Source organism: Lissotriton helveticus, chromosome 5_1, assembly GCF_964261635.1.
Source record: "Lissotriton helveticus chromosome 5_1, aLisHel1.1, whole genome shotgun sequence".
Taxonomy (NCBI): domain Eukaryota; kingdom Metazoa; phylum Chordata; class Amphibia; order Caudata; family Salamandridae; genus Lissotriton; species Lissotriton helveticus.
This window is the reverse complement of record NC_136065.1, coordinates 300,333,606-300,360,361: the sequence shown is the minus strand read 5'-3', so window position 1 is coordinate 300,360,361 and position 26,756 is coordinate 300,333,606. Positions and strand designations below refer to the sequence as shown.

Here is a 26,756-nt window from a genome sequence, read left to right as displayed (position 1 = left end):
AATCCTAGGGTTGACCACCCTGGCCCGTGTGGGGTCCTTAAAAATGTCTGCAGCATGTTTGAGAACCCCTTTCAGCATGGGGAGAGTCTTGACAGTCTTTTCTGCAGTGGAAAAGGTATCAAAAAGGAAGTCCACTTCGATAGGGTCAGTGTGGAGGTCCACGTCGTGGTTTTTAGCCGCCCTCTCAATTAGAGCATTAAATGCAGCCGAATCCTCAGTAGGAGAGGTCTTGACAGCGTACACCTGAGGGTCCTGGGCAGTTTGCTGATCCCCTGGGTCACCTGCATCTGTCCATGAGTCGTGGCGATCCTCAGGGTCAGTGTTGGTCGGAAAGCCATACTCCTCGTCATCACCATCTCCACCCTCCACATCCGAATGAGTGGGTGAGGGTGTAGCCACTCGTGGAGTCCGTGGAGTAAGAGGCTCCGCCAGAACTGGGGATTCCGCAGCAGGCTTCTTGCGCTTCAAAGGAATCGTGTAGGACTCCAAAGGCTGGGTTGCCGTGATCTTCCTTTTGTAGAGGGTGAGTTTCCCGGTGTGGGCGTCGATATAGTGTACCGACTGCTCCTCCACCGAGGGTTGTCGAGGTTTCAAGCTCCCAAGCAGCTGAGAAGGCTTCGGCGCCGCAGACACAGGTACGGGCGCTTCGGTGACCGACCGTGGTGCGAAGGCCTTTGGTGCTACCTTTGGCGGCAACGTAAACAGGAGTGGCGTCGAAGACTTTGGCGTCGTGACAGCTGGGTTCGCAGTGGAAGCATCCTTCGGTGCGGACGCGGAAGCCTTGTTCCTGATGCGTTGAAGAGAATCCGACACCTGCTTCGTAAAGGAAGCGGACGGTTTCGTGGATCCGACAGACGTCTTCGGTCCACCAGCGAGTGAAGACTCGAGCGTCGATGCCTTATTTTTATCCGGTACAGGATCAGCCTTTTTCGGCGCGCTGTGTCCTCCTTCCGTGCCGACGGCCTTCTGCGTTGACGGTTTCGAGCCGGTGGCTTTGACTACGGGGTGCGGGGCCCCAGTCTTCGGTTCGACGCCCTTTGCCGATTTCGGGTCGACGGCCTTGACCGACTGTGACTCGGCGCCCTTGACCGACTTTGGATCGGCGCCCTTGGTCGACTTCCTCGGGTCGACACCCTTCTTCGGCTTCGGCTGCCCCGACGTGTCCGAAGACGAGGAGGCGGCCGGAGGGACAGACGTCTTCTCTTTCGACGGCGTCTCAACTACTTTCGCTTTCGTCGACACCGAAGGTTTCGGTTTCGGTTTAGTTTTGACCAACATCGGCTCCGCATAAGTGTCCGTAGCCGGGCCCGTAGGCGAGGCCGTGGATCTGGGTGGAAGGTCTTGGGTAAGGCTGCCTGGCGATCCCTCGACCGGAGCCGTAGTAATTGTTCGTTCGGGGCTTAGCTCTTCACACGAGCTATCTTTCGTGGCCCCGTAGGCCTCATTGTCGTCTCCTACCTCGTCGACGACTTCCCCTGCCTCGACCACCTCGACGTCCGCGGCGTATCCGTAGTCGATCTCCTCCGCCGGTGGGGAAACTTGCAGATGAACTTCTTGCTCGTCTGCTTCTCCTCTGTCGAAGATGTCCACCGGTGCCGGGGCCGACTGCCGGGCCTCCTGGCGCGCCACGCGCCGAAGTCGAATCGTCTTCTTCGATCGAAACCTGGAACAAGCCATACAGTTGGCTTCATCGTGGTCCGGCGACAGGCACTTGTTGCACACAGGGTGGACGTCGATGTGTGGGTACTTGGATCCGCACAAGGGACATTTCTTGAACGGACTCCGTTCTATGATGTCGTCGAAAGTCTTGCTGCGTCGACTGGGCCCCGAGTACCGAAGAGCCACGCGACTCCTCCGGACGTTCGACTCGGGAACTGAGCCGGAACAAAGCTGGGACCGAACGCAAACAATACCGACGGTATAGGATAAGGTCTTCGGGCCTTAAGAAAAGTCTATATCGATTCCGAACTGGAGATGTCGAATACACATCCGAACCCAATGGCGGAAAAAAACAATCTGGGCATGGAGTCGATGCCCATGCGCACTGTAGTCCAGGGGAGGAGCCACCTATCTCGTGATACTTCGAAGACTCTTCCAGGACAACAATGTGCAATCATCCGGATCCAACACTAGGCGGCGATCTATGCTATAGATATGAATCTCAGCAGCCCTACATGCCAAGAACAGATGCATACTGGTAAGTAGCATATTCAGTTCGTTTCACTGTACTATGTACTAGATTTGGGTTAAACATACATTAATATTTATGTATATTTTTATATGCTCCGGGGTCCCCGAGCAAGGGCCGGACTATTCAGTGCTTTTTACTTTGAGTATACCCCTGGAAGAAACTAATCCTTCCTCATACCCCTCCAATCATCCCGGAGTCTCCCAGGTGGAACCCAGAAACTTCCATATAGTATTCCACGGACAGGCACACAACACCCGGCACATGCATGCAGCCTCACAGCGCTACATACTAACTTGAAGTAAGCCAATCATAAGTTAAGCACACAGCAGCAGAACTTTACATGACTGTGCCTTAAGGCTTCACTCCAGTGGAACAGTAAAAAGGCCTATTCACTCCTACTGATCACCCCTCTATAGGCTACCACCACCACACTTTTGCTACTTAACTCCTAGTAAACGCAGTAGCCTTTTACTACCATGAGGTTAGCGCTTTGGGTGCCTTTCCTGGTTCAACAAGACAGCAATCCGTGAGGTAGGCTTATGTCATGGCTCACATGCATGATGCGTGTTCACCCCTGACTTAAAAAAATCAGCTCCAGGGATCCAGATATCGTTGCAGCTGGGGCACTCAGGGCAGGTATGCACGTCTGTTACCATGCAAGGGACTTTTCTGTCCCAAAAGAGCCCAATCAGGGACAAGTAGTAGAGTTCTCTGCTACAATGGTAGAGAGCGATAGCTGCCACTCTGAAGTGAAGGAATCCCGCAAGCGACACGCTGCCTCCCCGAATGGCACAAGATGGGGACTGGCTCACCCCAAACACAGACACTGAACTTGCGGGAGTCAAGAGCTGGTTTGCTTTTCAGAGCCTTCAAGGGTCTAGCTGCTCTATCATCCTAAAAATAACAGTGCACAGCTTCCCACAGAGGTATTCCTCTGTGGAAGCTGTACACCTCAGAACCAATTTAAGTTTTCTGTGCGCTTTTAAGAGCCGTTTCTTAATTTGTTAGTGTTTTTTTTTTACATATATTTATCTGTTTTTATTAAAAGTTTTAAAAAAAATAAGCTTTGTATTTTTATAATTTTAGAGAGGTTTTATCTCAATTGAAAATGTGTTCTCTTCTAAATTTTCATTTTGCTTATTGGGGAGATTACTGTTTCAATGTGCTTTGTGTGACATTATAGCAGTTCTGGCAACACTTGTTTGGAAGGAGTTGAAAAAGAAAATAGTGCTTAAATATCTATCGTTGTTTTAGTCTTTCAATTAGTATTACTGAAGTTCTGCTTTTTTACTATGCTGAGCTAAACCAAAAGTACCAGAATTCTTAAGGAAAATGCAGGATTAGATTAACTGCTCACACCTAAAATAGGATTAACTGAGAACCTTGACTTTGTCCCATGTCAAGTCCAAGCCTACATTTTGTGTTTCTTAAGTCCATGCTCTAAAGTTTTTTTTAAAATTCTTTGGTGTAAATAAAAATGTGTTAATCCATGACCACACTGGGATTACCATCAAGTGGCCTTTGCCTCCAGTCACATCACAGGAAGCATTTAATTAAATTATGTATTAATGAAAGCAGTATATATTGTCACACCAAGTGTGACTCACCTCAATTCCTCTTGCGGTTAATCCTTAGTATAAGAAAAGATGACTGTCAGTGACTTACTGGGGAGAAGGGGATTGCGAGAGCGAGTACCTAGCGCTCCTGTGAAAGAAAGGCAGGTGGGTGTTAAGCCTTCTTAGCTAGACCCCCTCAAGTTCTAGTGCCAAGGCACACTCCTTCAGCCAGGAGAGTTACTCTGCAACAAGAAAACCATAATTTCAGACAGCCATACATGAATGCTTTACAATCAGTCCAAGGTGCAAGTCCTTATTGAAACTTACCAACCAAGAATTACTATAAGATATTCAAGCCCATGTGAAGGGCCCTTGAGCACTGACCCTTGCACATATTTTTTTGCCTCTGCTCATATGATTCAGAAATCTTTATCTGTCCTTATTTAGACTCAAATTGTTAGGGTTTTCTTGAAGAAAAAAGGAATACCAAAACAGAATTGCTTGCACATTAAACCGCAAATGGATGATTGTAGTCAAGTCGATGCAAGAACCTTGGCTCCAGATGATCGACCAGGTTCAAGGGTTCAAGAATGTTGGAAGCTGTCCCGAAAGGACGGAGTGTCAAGAGAGTTACAGGCTTGCAGCTTCCATGCTAAGTTGTCCAGATTTTTCTTGTCACAGGAGTCAGGGTTCGGAACCAAGGTATGATGATGGGAGACGCATCTTAAGACTGATAAAGTCAAGCAAGAGACAGAGTTTGAAAGCAGTATTTGCAGCATATTGTGCAAGTATTAATCTGGAGCCTTCTTGAAGATTAGTGTTTCCTGTCAATTCGAAGGCTGTCTGTGGAAGAAGACTGGCGCAGGGAATGCAAGCCATTAGTTAGATAGCAGGGCAGCTAAACAAATAAAAAACAAGCAAGCACATCTGGCAACCTTGAGGTCAGCAGTAAACTGAAGGTTTTAACGAATCATCCCCACTTGTTTGTTCAAACAGAAATTCCAAGCATTTGCACTTGCTAAACAGATCTTGAAACAGTGCACTCAAACTAAAGTACACAGCATGTCTAAATACATTGCACAGCAGAGAACATGGCTAGGGCCCAGCTAGAAAACAGTGAAAAGTTCATGGCATAGTAAATGGCAAGTACCCAAATAGAAAAAATGCAAAAACAGTTTTATTTATTTATTTATAAAGTTTTATATAGCGCGAACTTGATCCCGAAGGATATCAGAGCGCTTTACAATTTGAGGCAAAGGTATCACATCAGAACATTAGACTAACATGGGGAATCTAATGGGCATTGAATTAACTAGTACAAACATAACAGCTCAATATAACCTGATGATGTGGAGAGAGCATGTGGTGTGTGTTATCAGATGATGTGGAGAGAGCATGTGGTGTGTGTTCTCAGATGATGTGGAGAGAGCATGTGGTGTGTGATAATCAGATGATGAGAGCTCACTCATCTCAGTAGAGTGACTCTCGCATATCTCCCATCAGAACTATAAAATGGACACCCTCCAATGTTTTTTTTTTTTTTAAAACAAACCAGCATCCAACTTTCTTCCCTTGCCCCATTTAAAATAAATGTATTTAGTTTATAAGTGGCAGCCTCCCATAGTTGATGGACAGAAAGCAGAACAATGTCATACATTCACCCCAGTACAGAGATCTGGGCCTAAATCCATCGTTTTTTTGCTCACCACACCACCCCAATTCAGACATGGCCATATGCAAATCAGCCTTGACCCTGTGCCTCATGGGAACAGTCCAGTCCGAACTGCCAAGCCATGTCTTCCTTGGACCGGAATCAAGCATTCTAGGACCGGTTTCTGGCAATCAGCCGTCTTCAGCCAGGATAGCTTGACTCCAGTGGTATGGAGAGCACGGGACTCACGTCTGAGCATACCTATCCCACTCGGGGTGACAAATGCAAAAACAACAGTTGATGGACAGAATGCAGAACAATGTCATACATTCACCCCAGTACAGAGATCTGGGCCTAAATCCATCGCCAACTACCCAAATAGAAACCAGTGACAACAACTGGAAACAAAGAGCACTTGGAGACTAAGGTATAACATGTACATTAGTGGCCCAGACATTTTAGCATGAGAGGCCCAGAATACCCATGAAATAAATGATCCCAGACATTATAGGGCTCAGTAGTCCAAGTCAGTACTTAAATCAGTGGCCCGAGACAGTACCTGAATCATTGGCCACAGATAGTAAAAAACATCTGTTGCCACAGACAGCAATGCTAATTAGTTTATGTTGACAGCAATACCCTGCATCAGTGGCCACTGATAATATAGGCTTCAATGGTCAAAGGCAGTACATGCATCAATGGTCTCAGGCAGAGAAGTGTATCAGTGGTCCCAGGCAGAGTTGTGCATCAGGGTTTCCAAGCAGTAATGTGCATCTCTTGTCCCTGCTGCTAATGTGTATCAGTATTACTAGCCATTACTGTGCATTAGATATCAATTATATTAAGATACGTGAACAGCCGCAGTCTTTAACGTGCATAGATGGCCCCATGCAATAATATGCATTTAGGCTGGAAGGTGCATCCATGGCTGAAGCATCCATTATTAGCCCTAGAATGTAAATATATCAGTGGCTCAGACACCAGTGAGGGCCCCAGGAAGTAAAATTTGCAACAGACCCTGGTTTTAATATGCATCAGTGGCCTTAAAAAGTAACCTGCACCAGTGACTCCAGGCTGAAGTGATATTGAGTAGCCCCAAGCTTTAACTAGTGTCAGTGGCCACAGCCATTAAATCAGTGTCTCCAGATAGTAACATGCATAAGTAGCTCCATGTTGTAATAACCATCAGTGGCCCCATGTCTTTATGCTCATTCGGTTGGATCATTAAAGTGCTTTATGTCAAACCACTCTGTTGCCCGCTTTCTCTTTTTCTATTTCATCTGTTTATCATGCTGACCAACCAGAGTCCCCAAAGCTCAGCAAGACATGCAGCTCTTACTGACATAGCAAAAATAAATTACTCCACATCTGTTCTGGTGTGTGCAGCACTCCACACCAGAGTTAAGTTGTACAGCAACAACTCGGTAGCTCTGCATTTGAGTGCCAGAGCTGCTTAGTTCCTTGCTGGTCTCTGTGAAAACACGGTGCACAGCATACTGCAGGCCAAGTCTTGTCCAAGTCTAAATTCTTTTGCCCTTTATGACTGACCCACAGGTTGCTGGTCCAGCGACTTTCCTGGAGCTCTATCATTAAGAGCCACCACAGGATCTGCAGTTGCACCATACAACACACAAGAGACTGTCTTGCAGATCGGACTGGAGGAGTTGCCAACCACAGTTCCAGGGACCAGAGGCCTATCGCCCCGAGATCAAATCTAATAAATTCACTGGGACAAGGCCACTCTCCTTGTATGTTCATAACCACTTTGGCTACATATGACTGCAAGGAGAAGGGTCTAGGGCAGGTAGGCAATTTCTGATAACTGCTGGCATGATAGAGGAGAAATATGCGGTCAGCTCCGTCAACCATTTGTGTTATTAATATGGGACCATGTAGTGACAATTGGAAATTCCTAGAACGTGTCTTTTTAACAACCGATTTCTGATTGGCTATGTTCTGACATCCAGCACATAGTTGGAGATATTCAATATGAATTTAATAGCAATAACCATGACTGAGAACTAGTGTTAAAAGTAAATTCTCTTCCCTTCTTCATCATTGGCATCGTCATAATTAATAGTTAACCAATCCACCCAGCATCCCCTATGTCGAGTGTGTGTTATGGTCTCACAAGAAGATTTCTTTGCAACTGTGAATCTGTTGACTGTAGTAGGGAATAGGTAATGTTGTACGGGTAATGGTCTCAATTGTGTAGCCCACATTCTTTAGGCAACCTATTTTTAATAATGATTGAAAAAGAAAATACATTAAATAAAACATAATTGCATTAATGAAGTATTAATTTTGTTAACGTTTTCGATACCCCTGTGTCTACTGCATTTATTTCAGTTATTCATGCTAAGGATGTCCAGTTTATGCTAAAAGTTCAAGCATTTCTCACGCATGAAGATCTTTTTAATAGAGGGTGGGACTCTTGAGTTAAATACAGGAATGAGATTGGGCATGATATCTGTTAGGTGAGTGGCATCCCAATTATTGTAGAGATGCATTCGCAAATGGTATGGGTATAAAAAGTCTGAATCATTTACTGTAAGACAGAATGTATTGTCACTCCGATTTGAAGGCTTCTGCAGAGCCTTGTATGCATCCTAGAAAGTATTGTGGTTGTTTCTGAGGTGGATGCTGCTGCACACAGTCAAAGGCTCCGAGACCGTTGGAAGCCTTTTCCTCTATCTAGGCTTACTCTCCTAACCATAGTGCGCTACTCCTTTTCCCCTGTGCAGGTCTGTACGACAGCAGTCGCTCTTGGTACCTTACATGCTATGCCGGAACCTGCCATCTGGATTCATCCAGGAACTCATGCGAGCCACACACCAGGACGAAGAGGTGTTTCAACAGGTACAGTCGGACATGCTTGAGTAAGCTGTAGTTGTGAACAGGAAAAGAATAATGGAATGAGTATTCTTAATATGATTTAGCAGGGCTCTCTTCCACGGTGGAAACACTCCCGTTTAGGGAACAGTATTCAGATTTATGTAGCAAGGCCCTTTGTTGTACCAAGTAGAAGGTCTCAGTTTGACAGGGCAGATCCTAGCTGTAAATGAGCAGTACCACCTAATAAAGAGACGTGATGTGTTGCTTTATAGAGGGAACTTCAGCAGCATACCCTTCCCAGAGGGGGTCTATTCATGCTATTTGCTTATGACTGACGGTAGTTGCCCTACTCAGTGGTACTGATTCTGTCAAACTTGGGCAATCAAAAATCTTAGTAGACCCGCTAATGTGTTAGCATGTGGTCTTAAGGCCCAACACAGATCCTGTCAGTGGATGCATTAGCCCACTGAGTCTCTGAACCTGGCTGAATTGCATCCCATTTGAGTCTTTTTAGAGTTTGAAATACTGTTACTTTCAAGAGTGATAGTTCCCTCTTATCGTTTGCACGCCATCCATGCTGAAGTGCTTCATTCTTCCAATGTTGCTGTGCCTCTCTCTATCTCTGCCAAACCCTCACATGTGCACAGGTATGCCTTTGTTTTCCATGCTTTACTATGTATCTCCCTTTCTACCTCCTTTCTCTCTATGCACTTGAGTGTTTCTCCTTGCCTTTACTCAAGTCTGTTTCTGTGCATTTCCTGTACTGATATCTCATTGCTGCCCCTGCACTGATGGGTTTGTGCCTTTGCTTTATCTCTCAGATATTTACTCCAATATTACAAGGCCTGGCTCAGGCAGCCAAAGAGTGTTCCCTCGACAGTGACAACTTCAAGTACCCATTGATGGTAAGGCAACAGCTGCTTTTTTTATCATGGCCTTGGTATACTCCTTGATAAACACTGGAATCAAGACCTATTTGTCTTAGTCACTAAAAGCAGTCATGAGCAATATTTAAATATTAAATTTGATTTTGTACATATTTATAGGTTAAGAGAAATGCTTGTGTTGAACCCGTTCTTACTCTCCTGCTTAGGTTTGTCAGCACTATTGTTTTTCCTTCTGATAGCACAGCGGGACAGAAATGACTAATGAAAGTGCAGAAAGGGTGCCATTTGCGGGTAGAAGGTACTTTGCTCTACCCTGCACTCGTAATAGGAACAAAAGAGTGAAGGCTAGAGGTCAGAGGTGAAGCAGCATTTGCAGAACCCTCATTATGGTACAAATTGTATGGTTGGTGTGGTGGGGCACTTAACCTGTATGTTTTGGGCAAAATTAATTATAGGAACTGAACCCCCAAATGTTGCAGATTGCATTTTTTCGGGGGAGTTGTATGCATGTTAATTTAATGTATGAATGGTAGGTGAATGTCATTGAAATGCTAAATAGTGCTGATTGCTTGTATTACTCTAGCTTGTATGCTGAGCGAGAAAGGAACAACCGGAGGAGGTGTCTGCATGTCGTGGGACATCTGAGCAATGCAGAGTCCTTTTGATAATTCTCCATATATGTAAAGTTAGTTAGTTAGCCCTCCAAGTCATACAGGTTTTATTTTTTCGATGCCTGTATGAAAATGGATAATTATTTGAAGTGAAGGACCACCCCTTTCAAGAAATATTCAAAACCTTTGTCAAAGTGAACCCTCAAAGTCACTATATTAGTCTGAGCTCAATCCTCAGATGCTTATGCCACAGAGCTAACGGGTTTAACTTGGGGGAGAGTGTAAATTATTTATGCATTCCCAAAACAGTAATAGAGTCAAAAAGCAAAACAATAAAAATACCAAACTGAGTTTGAAAATTAGAGTAAAATATAATAAACAAAATTACACCAAAATAACAAAAATCCAGTAAGGGGAAACAGCGAAATGTAAAAAAAAACATTTAAGTAGGAATAGCACTAAGAATCACAAAATGTCAATGGTCGTGGTAGACCTAGATCTAGGTGCAATTTAACGCTGACTACGATGGATCCTGGGTCAGATCCTCCATCGATTCATCCTGATCAAAGATTCTACCTTCTGACTTTAACCCTTTGAGTCCCATTCCAGGACAGGAGTACAATTCTAAAGCCCCCTGGCACTTCATGGGAGGCATACAGAGACCGACAGTGTATCAGCAAAAGCCAAACAGCAGGATCCATTCTAGATTCAGTTGCCACTGGTCAGCTAGGCAGTTGCAGGAAAGGTCTACTGTAGCTTATTGAATCCCTATCGCTTGAATAGGGGTTAAAACCTGGGCACAAGAGGGGGCATTTTCTGTCCTTGAGGGCTCCTTTCAGGTTACTGAGAGCAGGTCCTCTTCTGATCTTTAGCATGTACTGAAAGAATTCTGAAGTGAGTGCCTGGAGATGCCACATTTATGCTTGGAACCTGCTAGTGGGTGGGAATGACTTCTGAACACATTCTGACAAATGGGGCAAACGTTCCTGGGGCCAACACTACCCATTTTGAGCATTTTCAAGATGGCAAAAGTCTCCACCCACCATAAGCTGGAATTTTAGGACTGGGGGTGTGTAGAGAGCGTGCCTTTGTAATTTTAGTGTGACTCACACCTAGGACTAAAATCCAGTATGAGACAGCCACTGTACTTAAGCTAAACCCAGAGGCAGAAGTCTGGTAATACAAAAGCAGGATTAATCAGCGGCCTGATAGTGAATACACAAGAACTGTCTTGGTATCCTGTTTTCCAGTATTGAGATATCTTTCATAGATTCACATGCATGAATCAGTCCCACGGTACCATAATCGAGCAGTTTGATTTAACTATCAGGGCTATAATGGCCCTTGGCAGTCCGTTTATCAACCTATCTATGTCCTTTTTAAAAAAGGACCAAACTTCAACTAAAGCCAGTCTGCTGCTAGCACCCACAAAAATACTCCAAAGAGAGGATGAGTCCCTCAGATTTTCACAGCATGTCGTGTGTGAAGGGAGTCTCCTGGAGCTCTGCTCAATGTTCTCATTTGGAAAGCTTTATTCATCTGGATATTTCTATTATGTCTGACATTAAATACCTTTTCCATCCCTGCAAGACCTGTGGGAAGGAGAGAATTCATGTGGATGATCCACATAAGGACAGCCTTTACTTTTAGGTAAAGGTGTGCAAGATTTGCCGCGCTTTCTCCTCAAAAACACTGAGGGACAGGGAAGGGAGGCTACTCCTGTGGCTTCAAAATCCCAAGAATCTGAAGACATCCTCTAAGGAGAACAGTGATTCTCTGCCAGGTCTCGGAAGAGGGCTAGATCTCTTGAAGGAGCTTCAGAGAAGCCCAATAAATCTTTCAAGACCTCCCACCAACCTCACAGCTCCAAGAAAAAGGAGTAAACAAACATTTCTCCTTAGAGACCTCTTTACCTGGCTCATAGACGACTCCTGCCAGGGACAGAGACCACCCTCATGCCTCCTTCACTGACCCATCTGAGCCATAAATTCGGTTCAAAACCCCTTGACAGTGACCTCTCCGTTGACACCAATATCGTTGATCACCAGCACTACCATCTCTTCATCGAGGCAGTTGACAGCGAAGACGATGACTATAGCAGCCATCGGCGCTCCCATATCTTCGAAGATAGAGGAGTCTATGAAGTTACAGTCGACGATTGCATCGATGTCACTGCTGTCGACAGTGGGTCCGACAACGCTCTCTTTGACAACGATCCTATCGACTGTGGTCCCGTCGACGACATCGACCATGATAATACCTCCGACAACAGCACTGTCGATGCCTCTGTGGATGAAAATAAAAATGTCTAAGATCTCCAGAACCTCCCTCCACCCTGAGATCACCTTACCTAGCAGGGTCTCAACCCTGCCTTCAAGCCATCTACTGTACGTTGAGTAGTCTTATGAGGACGGCTGCCTGTTTGGCCCCGCTCACAGCCCTTCAGAGCTGAATGTAGTGTCAGGAGGAGATGAAGAGTATCAAGCGGAAGGGCATTGCTTCCAATAGAATTATCCTCCACCTCCAAGATACTACAAGCCACGAGGATACTATTCCGACCCTCCAGCTAAGCGGGACACTTCACATCTTTCTGCTTCTTTTGCACAGGATCTCCAGGCATGCTCTCTGGCTATAGGAGGCTGTTTCCACAGCCCCTCGAAGTGCAATCTGCTGCGCCACCACCACCTGATACCGCTCTGGCTCTACTACACCTAAGATGACACCGGCGTCTCTTATAGCTGTACCACCAAGGGATGATCGATCATCCTCTGAAGATGAGAGGTACGAGGGTGAAATTCTAGACAGTCAACCACTTCTAGATGTAAGGGAGGACTACGTGCCTCGAACTCCATCCCCACCTCCACACAACCAGCCTATTCGCCTCCTGAAGATATCGGAGGTTTCCTTAGCCTCATGGAGAGTGGGACAACCGTGTTTCATCTCCCTATGTCGATGAAGCAGTCTGACTGCTTCCTCTAGGATTTCAAATATCAGGCCAGAAGACCGGTACGCTCTAGAGCGATTGTTAAACACGTTTGGTGGGAGGGAGTAAAGGTCATGTAAAACCCGGCCACTGTTGCAGCTGTCCTTTTACTCATCAACAAAGTACAGAGCGCCTGAGGACTCCCATCATGCTTGACAGGACACCTCAAACCTGGCTTGGTGATCTCGCAGTCGGGGCAGCGGATGTCTAAAAACCTGTTAACTCCCATTTTCGCACCACCTGACAAGGAGCGGCGCCGTCTGGATAACATCAGGAAGAGGGTTTCAACCATGTCTGTAATTATGGTACGTGCAGCCAACTTGCTCGCTATTCTAGGGCACTACGACTGCCAAATGTGGTCTTATATCAGTGCTGTCATCGACCTTATCCCTGAGGCTAGACGGACGGAAGCAACAAAGATCTTGTTGGAAATCGAGCAAACATTGTCTGAAATTATATACTGTGCCATGGACATCACCTCCACAGGCTTCCGTCAGTTAGCCGGTGCAGCTGTCTTAAGGCGCCAAGTGTGGCTAAAGGCAACCTCATTTATCCCTGAGGTTCAGTCCAAAATATTATACATGGCTTACGGCGTGGACACGCTATTTGGCAAGCACGTCGATGATGCTCTGTGAGAAAGTTCCATCTTTCTTGCATTGGTATGCCCCCATATTGCTTATGTGCTTTTACTGTGCCCTGGGCTCCTGCCAACCAGTTACCCAGAGCCTGTGTTCCTTCCCTAAAACTGTACTGAAACAAAACCCAATTGGCATCTCTGGCCACCTGCCAGCCCCTAGTAGATGGTACCCAGGGCATGGTGACCAGAGAAGAACCCTGAGGGCTGCAGCACTTTTTTTGCCACCTTCAGGGGCCCTGTACCCTGGCACCCACACACTGCCTTTGCAGGCTGAGTGCCTAAGTACAGAACAAAACCAGAGTCGACATGGCACACATCCCTGTGTGCCATGCCCACAGAACCCACTGCCCTGGCATACTTCAGTCACCCCTCTAGCTGGGTGCCCTATGCCAGAGTTGTGGGCACGGGTGCATGAGCCCTGTGCCCCTACAGTACCCAGGGCCATTCCTGGGCACTGTTAGTGCAGTGATGCCATTAAGTGTATATGGTGCTGGGAGGTTGTCATTACAAACTCCACAGCACCATAATGGCTACACTGAAGACTGAGAAATTTGGTATCAAACTTCTCAGCACATTAAACCCGCACTGATGCCAGTGTGGGATTTAATGTAAAATGCACCAGAGGGCATCTTAGAGATGCCCTCTGAAACCCTAACCTACAATCCACGTCTGGGCTGAGTGGCTGCCACACAGCAGACATGTTGCTGGACCCCTGGGTGGAGAGCCCCCGCTCTCCTGGGCCTGCAACAATGCACATCCTGGGTTAGGTGCTAGGTCTCCTCCCCCAGGATGGGCAGGGGGAAGCTTCAAAGGCCTGCCGCCTCTGAGAGCTTCTCCAGACCATTTGCTGCAGCCAGCAACTGGCCCCCACCAGTCCTAACCCCCACTCTGGCGGGAAGACTGGCGGGAAAAACAACATCAGGAAGGAGGGGTGCCAGCCTGTGCCAACCCCACCCCTCAGATGGGGGAGACGATGCGAAGCACGACCCCGGGCCCCGGCCATCTTGTAGATGGGGAGCCCTGCCCAATCCCAGCTAGGCTCCTGCCCCCCTCCCACAGGAGAGGAACAGGCTAGTGGGTGTACTCACCCCAGGACAGGAACCCATTGGTCCCTGACCTTGCCCTTCCTGTAACGCCCGAATATTGAGTATTTAGGGGCTCCCTGAACCTACTTTCCACGGGACCCGATATGAAAAGAAGAAAGAAGATCAAGAAGAAGACCCGCCGTGCAGCTGATAACTGGACGACAACAACTGACTTGGCCCCAGCCCTACCGGCCTGTCGATCCTGGAACCTGCTCCTGCCTAAGCCCTGCGACTCCTGCGGACAGCAACCTTGGGACACCCAAAGGACCTGCCTGCCTTGACCCTCTTAAAGACTGGGACTCCCATCAGCAGAGGCTCTGCTGCAACAACCCACCTGGTGCCAGCCAGGAAGCTCCGGACCAGCCCACTCTGCACTCGCCGAGTCCGGGCCGGGCCCAACCGAACCAAGACCACGAGGACGTCCCCCCGGCCACTGAGACCCAAAGTCCAGTGCCCAAAGACCCTCCTCGACGAACCAGCCGACGCATGCAGACTCAGAACCAGGGGCCACCCCAACCGCGACCAGCCGAGGGTCAGCTTTTCCAACACCCAAAGACACCCCTGCACCTGTTGTGTTTACATACCTTATTGCTTTCTTGAAAAGTCATTACATGAAAGCCTTCATACTTAGCAAATATATTTTTATGCCTGCTGGTTCTAAAAATAAAACAACTATATCTCTGTATGTAACAACCATTGGCCTGGAGTTCAGTCTTTGAGTGTGAGAAATCTTTTGCTGACTGGGTGTGTACAACAAATGCTTTGCACTGCCCTCTGGTACTGCCTTACTGCTCGACCAAGCTACCACTTTGGAGAGTAAGGTCAGTCCTGACTTTAACCTCTGTTATACCTTTGGGGTTTGTGGACTCTATACACACTGTACTTCCTTATTGTCCAGTATATATAAAGCAGCTTTCTCACATTGGTGGATCAGCGGTGGGATACAAACTTGCATATGTTGGACTACTTGGTTACCATCTGATCACACGACAGAACTCATAAATTGCCTTTAGAATTCTGAAATTGGTCTTTTCCAAAAAGACAGTCTGGTAGGGCCTTGCTTAAGCCCCATTACAATTTTTGAAAAGTAAAAGTCACTACAAACTAGGGTAGAGGGTTAGAACTGTCTGGTTAGAATGTCTCAAAAGAACCCAGCTCTTAGTGAAGATAATGTGGACCTGGTGGAGGAACTCAACCTCACACCTTATTTGCACTTGGACTTCAAAGAATTGAGGGCCCTGTGCAAAGTTAAAAAAAAATAGTGGCAGGTCTGCATCCAACCAAACAAGGGCTCCAGGAGCTCCTGGCTGAGTATGCCAAAGACCACCCCTCTGAGCAGGGTGACACCCAGCCAGAGTGAGAAGGAGTGGATGAGGAGGATGATAATGATCCCCCCATCGTTCCTAGGGAAGAAGGGGTCTCTGTACCCTTGACTCCAAGAGTTAGCCTTTGGGAGCCTGGGAACCACACAGGTGGACTGGGCCCCAGAGAACACATTGGGGAGAACCCCAATGAAGAGGACAACTTCCTAGCAAAGTTGGCCAAGAGAGTAGACCTAGAGACCAGACTCCTGGCTCTAGAAAAAGAAAGGAAAGAGATGGGCTTAGCCCCTATCTCTGGTGGCAGCAATACCAATAATACGGATAAAGAGCAATGTTATGATCCTAAGATCCCCAAAGGGATTGTCCCTAAATTTGAGGAAGGTGATGATATCACCAAGTGGTTCACAGCCTTTGAGAGGGCTTGTTATATCAGAAGATTAAATAAACCTCTGTGGGGGGCACTCCTGTGTGAACTGTTCTCTGGTAACTGCAGACACGGGCTTCTGACCCTCTCTGGGCCAGATGCAGGGTCTTATGACCTCATGAAGAAAACTCTGATTGAGGGATTTGGACTCAATACTGAGGAGTACAGAATTAGGTTCAGGGGGGCTTACAAAATCCAAACCCAATCCTGGATAGATTTTGTAGACTAGTCAGTAAAGACACTGGATGGTTGGTTAACGGGACACAATGTGCATGATTTTACTGGACTTTATAATTTGTTTATGAAGGAACACATTTTGAGTAATTGCACAAATGCTAGCGCCGGGACACCCCTTCGGGGGTAGACTGTGCGCTCTACAAACTACATAAAATAAAAAAGTTGCATCAACATTTGGTAGACCTAGGTCTAATCTCGCCCCAAGAATTGGGAAAGAAGGCAGACCACTGGGTTAAGACTAGGGTGACAAGGACAGTCACTGGGGGTGGCCAAAAGAAGGTGATCACAAAACCTCCCCAGGGGAAAGGTGGTGAGAATCCCCAAGATAAAAAGTCTGAGTCTTCCAAAGAGCCCCAAAACCCTGTACAGGTGGGTGGGTCCCAAACTACTCCCTATGTGCCTCAGTCCTATAGGGGAAGAAACCTTGACCCTAACAAGGCCTATTGTAACAACGGTAAGAAGTTGGAACATTTAACTGTAGACAAAAATTGACCCTACAACAAAGCCCCTAAGGCACCCAATACCACTACTCCAGGGAGAGTAAATCTACAGATGGGATCAGAGGAGTGCCCAGAGCAAATCTGGGAATACACTCAAGCTAGTCTAGTCTCCTTGGGGGAAATGGAGGTTGCCAATGTAGCTGGTTGGCCACCCAACTGGCCCAACCAACCAAGAGAAAAAGCAAGGGGACTGGGAAACCAGCTTCTACACAGCCAGCCTCTCAGGGTCCCTCTCCTCAGGGAGAGGACTTGGAAACCCTAGAGGGAACTGAGCCTATGGAGCTTGAGCCTTACCAGGCTGGACTCCTGGGCCCAGGGGGACCCACTAGGGAAGAGCTGTGCCAGGGTCAGCGAGACTGCCCCACTCTTGAATACCTACAAATCTGCCATTCGGGCAGCTAAGTCTGGATTCTTTGCGGAGAGAATTGGCTCTGCGGCCAACTCCTCGAAGGAATCGTTCAGGGTCATTAAAGAACTCCTGAAAATCCCCGAACCTCAGGTCATTCACGAGGACCCCCGTGAGAAATGCTCAGAACTGGCCTCTTTTTTCAAAACTAAAATTGATAACATCCTTGCATCTCTTCCCCGGCTAACCGAGGATGTTTCCTCGGATGGTAGCCTAGGGCCTCAGCCCAGGGTGTGATCTGCAGAGCTGGTCTCTCTTGGTCCTGTCACTGTGGAAGAAGTCCTTACAGTTCTGACAACCATGAAAAGTGGCTCTCCGAAAGACCCTGCACCCATGAAGTATCTGAAGCAGGTAGCCCTTACCATCGGTGGGCCAGTGACGGACCTTATAAACCTGTCTCTTACCCAAGGAGTGGTACCCCCTAGCTGGAAAGGAGTGGTTGTGAAGGCTCTTTTAAAGAAGCCTAACTTGGACCCAGCCGACCTTGCCAACTTCAGGCCTATCTCCCTTCTCCCCGGCCTTGGTAAGGTGGCGGAGAAGTTGGTGAATAGCCGCCTATCGGGCTTCTTGGAGTCCAATTCCCTCCTGGGTAATTCTCAAACTGGCTTTCGCCCCGGTCAGGGGACCGATACTGCCCTGCTGGCAGTCGTGGAGAATGCAAGGAGCATTTTGGATTCAGGGGGATCGGTGGCAGTGATCCTCCTGGACCTCAGTGCTGCCTTTGACACCGTAGACCATCAGGTGCTTCTCCGACGGCTGTCGGGGGTGGGGGTCTCCGGGATGGCCCTCAAGTGGTTCGCTTCCTTCTTGGAAGGCCGGACATTTGAGGTGTGGGAAGGCCACGAGAAATCATCTTCAGTACCTCTCCAGTGTGGTGTGCCACAGGGCTCATCGTTGAGCCCCACCCTATTTAACATTTATATGACCCCTCTGGAGAGTGTGGTACTGCCTCTGGGTATCAAGATCAGCTATGCTGATGATACCCAGTTGGTGGTAGGTCTTCCCCAGTTGGCTCACCATCCCGACCGGCTGCACACGTGCTTGGATAAGATCTTCACGTGGATGTGTAGCTCAGCTCTTAAGCTCAATGGCTCCAAGACGGAACTGATGCTGCTGGGGAATTCCCCTCCCTCTTTATCACCTAGCAGTTGGCCTAGCTGCCTGGGACCCGTACCCACCCCCAAGCAGGAGATCAAGAGCCTGGGGGTGTGGCTTGAGCAGGACCTTTCCTTTAAAACACACACAAAAAAGATCTCAGGCGTGTGTTTCGGCCTGCTCCGATCAGCCCGGAAGATTCTACCTCTCCTTCCAGTGGCCTCTAGGAGGTTACTCATTCAGGGGCTTATCATCTCGCGGCTGGACTTCAGTAATGTACGGTTTCTGGGTGCCCCAGAATCCACCCTAAATAAACTGCAGCAAGTGCAGAACGCGGCCGCCAGGCTCCTGACGGATCTTCCTAGGCGTCAGTCGGCTCGCCCTGCACTGAAGGCGCTACATTGGCTTCCCGTCAGAGAGAGGGTGAAATTCAAGGCACTCTGTGTAGCCCACAAAATTCTACAGGGGAAAGGCCCACCTATCCTTGGGGATATGGTTCAATCTTATAAGGCCTCCCGCTCTCTTCGCTCTGACCATCAACATCTGCTGCAGGTTTTGAGGGTGAGGAAGGCAAGAACCGGGGGTAGAAGATTTTCCATAAACGTGGCCACCCTGTGGAACTCCCTCCCTCTGTACTTGCGCTCGGAAGCGAGCTTTCTATGGTTTCGTAAACTTTTAAAAACTTTTCTGTTCCCTGTCTAATCCTTGTGCTTAGTGTGGTGGTGTCTCTTTCTGGATGAGCGCGGGGATGCCTAAGGGTAACCAGGCGCTATATTAAAACTCGTTAATAATAATAATAATAAGGCAGCTAGCAGCTGCAGAAGCAAAGGGAGATGTCAGTGGTACCCACAGAGCTTATTGGGAAAAGGGATTACTGCATGCTGAGGCAAGAAACCCCAATCCTGGAGCTACCAAGAGAGTGGTAGTGCCACAGAACTACAGGGAGTTCCTCCTAACTTTAGCTCCCCCAATCCTGGAGCTACCAGGAGAGTGGTAGTGCCACAGAAGTACAGGGAGTTCCTCCTAACTTTAGCTCATGACATCCCCCTAGCTGGACACCTGGGGCAAACAAAAACTTGGGAAAGGCTGGTTAGTCACTTTTACTGGCCCCAGATGAACCAAAAAGGGAAGGAGTTTGTGAGCTCCTGTGTTACCGGTCAGGCCAGTAGCAAGACAGGTGGCAAGCCAAAGGCCCCCCTGATACCACTACCAGTGGTGGGGTACCCTTTGAAAGGGTAGGTGCGGACATTGTGGGTCCACTTGAGCCTCCCACGGCCCCAGGGAACAAATTAATTCTAGTTGTAGTGGTTCTCTTCCAGGGGATCCTCATCAATAGTCATAAGCATTAAAATATTCCCGCCCATGCGCGGGACCCCGGAAACAATATATTATATGTGCCCCACATATATATAGACATATATATATAAATATATATATATATATATATATAAAAATAAGCAATTGCAGCCAAATAAAACAGAGCTGTAATATGCTGTGAAGAATTGCCACCATACAGTGTATTTTGCATTAGAAACATGAGAAACAACACCAATGCTTGTTTAGAAACTGTTTTAATGCTTAAAAAACAGTAGAAATTCTCATAACACACTGTAAACATATACAGCTCCCAGGCTGCATTGCAAATCCCCAGTCTAAAAAGACTGAAAAGCTAACCTGTAGCTGAATGCACTAAAACTGACGCTGTGCCTTTAAGGCACCTCTGCCCCTAGCTTCCCATCATGCCTCAGGGGTTACAGTTAGGTCAGTTGTTCTTTCCGGCTCCTTCAGGAAGGACCCTGGATACTCAGCTCCACATTTTTCTGCCTTTTTCAGTCAGAAAATCTTCAAAAGAACAATTTTTTGATTTACTTTGACTTTTCAAATCAGAGTCTAGTAAATAACTGCTTAGCAGTCAATTTTTTGTGAGGTTTTCCTGTCAGGATGCCTTCATTATTTGATGATTGCCCTTCTTGTGGCCACAAGAAGGCAAAAACGGACTCTCATGAGGTCTGTATTTTATGCTTGCCAGAGGATCATGATCCTAAAGTCTGTTCCCATTGTAAAAATCTGTCTGACAGAACTCTTAAAGACAGAGAGAGGAACAGGCTCTATGGTCTGGCCCAGAGATCCATGAGAGGAAGATCTACGGAGAGGAAGAGTTCATAGAGACCCAGAACTCCCTCCAAAGGCAAGTCAGAGCGTCCATCAACCTCAGCACCGGGCTCGGCGCTGAAAAAACGACATCTGATGGACATTTCAAGAGAAAAAGCTCCGTCGACGTCGAGATCGGCGTCGATGAGGAAATCGTCGTCGAAAAGAAGTTCGCCGTCGTCGAAGAAGGCTCCGCCGTCGTCAACTAGGCGACGATCGGCGTCGAGAGAAGCCACGAGATCGCCGTCGACGAGAAGATCGACGTCAGGACATAAGTCAACTCCGCCGCCGTCAACCAGGCGACGGTCGGCGTCGAGAGACAGGTCACACTCGCCGTCGTCTCGACGTCGACAGGCTTCGAAGAGTGTGACACCTCCGCCGACGTCTCCACGGAGGCGCTCGGCGTCGAGGAGCAAGAGCCCCCTCGGACGATCGTCGTCGAGGAAGGGATCATCGAAGGCACGTCGGCGCTCGACGTCGAGGATGTCCGATCCTCCGCCGTCGCCACATGCCAGGTCGAGATTGCCATCTCCGTCGCCGACAGATCAACGTCGGTCGACGTCGAGAGCTCTGTCGACGGCAGGGCAACGCCGTTCGACGTCGAGACCTTCGTCAACGGCAGGGCAAGGCCGTTCGACGTCGAGACCTTCGTCGACGGCAGGGCAACGCCGTTCGACGTCGAGGGAGAAGACTCCGCCGTCGGCACATCATCGCCGATCGACGTCGAGGGACCACAGGTCAATGTCGAAGCATTCAACGCCGAAGGTTGTCACCCCGTCGACGCCGCAGAGGCGTTCGAAGTCGAGCGAAAGGCTTTTGAGACGTCCTCCAACACCGGTGAGACGGAGATCTCCTTCGGTGCCTTCGACAGTCCTAGTGACACAATCTGCTTCACTCCATTCCTCCTCAAGTGCCTCGGGTTCAACGGGGTCATCTTCTAGGAGCAGGAGTCCGGTACAAAAGAGTCCCCAGCGGGGGTACACTTCACATATAAGACTCTCGCCAAGATGGTATGCTCCTTTGAGTAATTGGAAGGATTCTAAGGCACCAGAGCGACTTCAAAGGTACTTGAGTCCAGTCCACAGGTCCCCTCTTCAGCGAGCAGAAGAGGCAGATGGACAGAGTCCTGCCATTCACCGATCACGCTCACGAGAGAGAGGAGCGGACAGGTCGCATACCCCTAGGGTCTCCCGATCGCCAAGGAGGGAGCAACCCAGATCTCGAACACCGAGAAAGGAGATACGGACTGAGAGATCGAGATCTCCAGTACATCAGAAGGTATCACGTTCTCCTCGAAGGGAGGAACGACCTAGGAGATCACCGGTGAGGAAGGAGCATTTTCACCACAGGAGAAGAAGGACTCCATCATCCTCCCCTCCATCTTCACCTGGATCTTCTAAAAGGGATTACTCTCCAACGCTGGCAGACAGCCCTCGCTCAAGAGCTTCCCCTCTTGACGACGTCAACACATATCTGGACGTCTTGCAAAGGGGTGCTTACAAACTGAATATAGAGATGACCACTCCAGAGGTGTCCACTACTGTGATTTTTGAGACCCTTCATCACAAATCATATACACGGCCGTTGCTCCCATTAGTTCCAGGAATAATGGACCCAATCAAAGAGGTTTTCCTCACGCCAGCAACGATCAGGGCAGTACCGGCACGTATCCAGAAAAAATATAGGCCGGCCGACTCAGATCCTATCTTTGTTAAAGGTGAGCCTGCGGCGGACTCAGTTATTGTAGCCTCAGCTAAGAAGAATCACACAGTCGCTCCTTCTTCGTCAGTTCCTCCTGACAAAGACAGCAAGACGCAAGATTCTTGGGGACGCAAGGTATGCAGCACAGCAGCTTCATCCCTGAAAGTCTCTAGTGCATCAGCCCTTCTGGGAAGGTACGATAGGGCCCTATGGGACTCCATGGAACCATTCAAAGGGAAATTGCCCAAGGAGGACCAGAAGGACTTTGAGGAGACAGTGACGGAGGGCTGTTTGGTGGCAAACCAAATGATTAGTTCATCAGCAGATAACGCCCTTCTAGCTGGACATAACTATTCACATGGGATATGTGCGAGGAGATCCTCTTGGCTGCGTTTAACTGGGCTCAAACCAGATGCACAGCAGCGCATCCTCAATCTGCCTTTTTCCGGATCTTCACTCTTCGGGGAGCATGCCGATCAGGAAATGGCCCGTATGAAGACTGAGTTAGACACAGTAAAGGCAGTAGGTCTGGAAAAACAGAAAGCACCGTTCAAACGACGCTTCAAGACCAACAAAAACCGGGGAGGCCAACAGAGGGTTCAAACCCCTCAATGGTCTCAAAACAAGCCACAAGGAAAGCCACAATACAGAGGTGGAAGGTCGAGCAGAGGTAGAGGCGGACATCATCAGTCCTCTACCACACCTAGAGGAGGCAAGGCCTGAGCAGTGGCTTCCTCTGACACCGTTACCCATTCCAGTGGGAGGAAGAGCTGCACAACATCTGGCAGAGTGGGTCAGCATCACGAAAGATCGGTGGGTGCTGAATATACTGCGCAATGGATATGCGCTACGTTTCAGGAAGAAACCACAACCGACTCCTCCAAAAAAGTCTCGCTCGTACCAACTAGAGCTCCTCAAAAGGGAAGTGAGCGTCCTCTTACAGAAAAACGCAATCGAAGAGGTACCCCTATCCCAAAGGGGGAAAGGAGTGTACTCAAGATATTTCCTTGTCCCCAAAAAAGACCAAGAAGGAAAATTCAGACCGATTTTGGATCTTCGACTCCTCAACAAAGTGGTGGTCAAAGAGAAGTTTCGCATGTTGGCACTCCACCAAATATGTCCTCATCTACAAATCGGAGATTGGATGTGTTCGGTGGATTTACAAGACGCGTACTTCCACATTCCTATTACACCAGGTCATCGAAAGTACTTGAGGTTCCTGGTAGGATCCAAGCATTATCAGTTCAAAGTGCTTCCTTTCGGTCTCAAATCCGCACCAAGGGTCTTCACCAAGTGCATGGCAGTGGTAGCGGCGTGTCTACACAAAAAAGGTCTCTTTGTGTACCCATATCTAGACGACTGGCTCCTGAAGAGTTCGTCACCTCGTCAAGCCACCAAAGACTGTCACCTGTGTCTCCCAACAGCTACACAGGCTCGGCCTCCATGTGAACTCAGAAAAATCGATCCTGCAGCCCACGCAAACTATCCACTATCTGGGAGCAGTTCTAGACACAAAGTTAGGAAGAGCGTTTCCTTCGCAAGAGAGACTATCTTCCATGGGACAAAAATGCAAAAAGTTACTTCAGGTTCCTCGTCCAAAGGTGCGAGATGTAGCGTCTCTGTTGGGCTCCATGGCGTCCTGCATCTTCCTAATACCGAACGCCAGGTTAAGGATGCGGCCTCTACAAGAGTCTATGGAGGATCAGTGGGACCAAGCGACTGGAGATTGGGAGGATCGAATCATCCTGTCTCAAGCAGCACTGACCTCAATACAGTGGTGGACTCGCCCTCGGAATGTCCTGCAGGGAGTCCCTTTTCAGCAACCTCTTCCTTCGCTGTCTGTGGTAACGGACGCATCTCTAGAAGGCTGGGGTGCTCACATGGATCATCTTCAGATTCAGGGTCGCTGGTCGACCAACCTTCAGACATACCACATCAACATGCTGGAGCTTCGAGCAGTTCATCTGGCGCTCAAAGCGTTCTTTCCAGCAATAACAACGGACAAAGTCCTGGTTCAGACGGACAACACTACAACTCTGTTCTATCTGAACAAGCAGGGAGGAACTCGATCTCGCCCTCTGTCTCTGGAGGCCCAGACAATCTGGCACTGGCTTCTGGCTCGGGGACTGTCGGTGGTGGCAGTACACCTTCCAGGCGAGCTAAACACAAAAGCAGACGCACTCAGCAGGCACTTCGAAGATCAGCCAGACTGGGTGCTAAACGACGAAGTGGTCGAAGAACTCTTCCGTTGCTGGGGTCGTCCAGACATAGACTTATTTGCGGACGACGAAAACGCCAAATGCCACGCCTTCGCGTCCAGGTTCCACCGGCCAGGGACGCAAGGGAACGCTCTCCTGCTGGAGTGGACAGGAATGTTCGCTTATGCTTTTCCCCCTCTGGCACTGATTCCGAAGGTGGTGGCCAAGCTCATCAGATCGAGCATGGACATGATCCTAATTGCTCCGGATTGGCCGCGACAATGGTGGTATCCAGATCTGTTACATCTGTCGCTGTGTCCACACAGACGTCTGCCGTGCAGGCCAGACCTGCTGAGCAAGATGGACGGGAGGATCCTGCATCCCAATCTCCCGTCGCTGAACCTGACTGCATGGCTCCTGAGGTCTTGCAATATGGACACTTAAATCTGCCTCCGGAATGTATGAATATTTTAAGAGAGGCAAAGAGACCTTCCACAAGGACGTCTTATGCGTTCAAGTGGAAAAGATTTTTCATTTGGTGTAAGGACCATGGCTTTGATCCCACCAAAGGACAAGAAGAGGTAGTCCTGCCATACCTCCTATACTTAGCGACATCAGGGTTGAAATACGCTTCTATTAGGGTTCATTTATCCGCCATAGTAGCGTACAGAAAATCACCTACACAAACATCGTTTTTTCAGGTCCCAGTAGTGAAGGATTTCCTTCAGGGATTAAAGAAGGTCTATCCACCTGTGAGAAATCCTTCTCCTCCCTGGGAGTTGAACCTGGTTCTCTCCAGACTGATGTCTACACCGTTTGAGCCTATACACAAGGCCTCCTTGCAGCATCTCACTTGGAAGGCGGCCTTCTTGGTGGCAATAACCTCTGCGCGCAGGGTTAGCGAGATACAAGCACTCTGCACCAAGGAACCTTACACTGTGTTTCACCACAACAGAGTGGTAATGAGGGCTCACCCATCTTTCCTTCCAAAGGTGGTATCGGATTTTCATATAAATCAAACGATTACCCTTCCTTCTTTCTTTCCTAACCCATCGACCCCAGCTGAGAGGTCGTTGCACTCGTTAGATCTTAAACGGGTGCTAAAGTTTTACCTAGAAAGAACGAAGGACACCAGAAAGACAGACCAACTCTTTGTCAATTATGGTGCAATGAGGACCGGGTTTGCAGCAGCCAAAAGATCCATCTCCAGATGGATTGTCTCTTGTATTAAACTAGCATACCAGCTGGCTGGCAAACCTTTGTTGCAATCACCCAAAGCTCATTCCACTAGAGGGAAAGCAGCCACAATAGCTTTTTTGCATGACATTCCTATGTCAGAAATATGCAAGGCTGCGACATGGAAATCAGTCCATACCTTTACAAGGCATTATTGCCTAGAGTCTGATTCCAGAGCGGATTCTCAAGTAGGGCAAGCCTCCTTGAGAAACCTTTTTGGGTAGAGTAAGGCCTATTCTTGGGCCTACGGATATGAATGTTATCTGTTGATTCCTTTGCCCGCAGGGATGAGGTGAGGCTCGCTACTCTATTCTAATGCTTATGACTATTGATGAGGATCCCCTGGAAGAGAAGGATTAGTTACTTACCTGTAATCCTAGTTCTCTTCCAGGGGTATCCTCATCAAAGTCATAAGCAACCCTCCCGCCTCCCCGGGCAAAGGACTTTGTTTATTACATAGGAGATGTTTTTAACCTGTTATTACCATGGTTTGGTTTTCAGTCTCCGAAAAGAACAACTGACCTAACTGTAACCCCTGAGGCATGATGGGAAGCTAGGGGCAGAGGTGCCTTAAAGGCACAGCGTCAGTTTTAGTGCATTCAGCTACAGGTTAGCTTTTCAGTCTTTTTAGACTGGGGATTTGCAATGCAGCCTGGGAGCTGTATATGTTTACAGTGTGTTATGAGAATTTCTACTGTTTTTTAAGCATTAAAACAGTTTCTAAACAAGCATTGGTGTTGTTTCTCATGTTTCTAATGCAAAATACACTGTATGGTGGAAATTCTTCACAGCATATTACAGCTCTGTTGTTTTATTTGGCTGCAATTGCTTATTTTTATATATATATATATATTTATATATATATGTCTATATATATATGTGGGGCACATATAATATATTGTTTCCGGGGTCCCGCGCATGGGCGGGAATATTCTAATGCTTATGACTTTGATGAGGATACCCCTGGAAGAGAACTAGGATTACAGGTAAGTAACTAATCCATCATGCTACTAGGTACCCTAAAACAATTCCCCTTAGGGTTACTACAGC

The 26,756-nt window shown here is 48.0% G+C and overlaps 1 protein-coding gene across 4 annotated transcripts in view; it reads left to right on the top strand.

Annotated features, from left to right (window-relative positions):
* The window catches only part of UBE4B (ubiquitination factor E4B), a 1,139,522-nt gene that overhangs the window by 324,224 nt on the left and 788,542 nt on the right, over positions 1–26,756 (top strand). For all 4 annotated transcript variants that reach the window (XM_078642268.1, XM_078642270.1, XM_078642267.1 and 1 more), the window contains 2 exons: positions 8,143–8,257; positions 9,055–9,138. In XM_078642268.1, the coding sequence (XP_078498394.1) occupies positions 8,143–8,257; positions 9,055–9,138 (199 nt within the window). The remainder of the gene's footprint in view (positions 1–8,142; positions 8,258–9,054; positions 9,139–26,756) is intronic.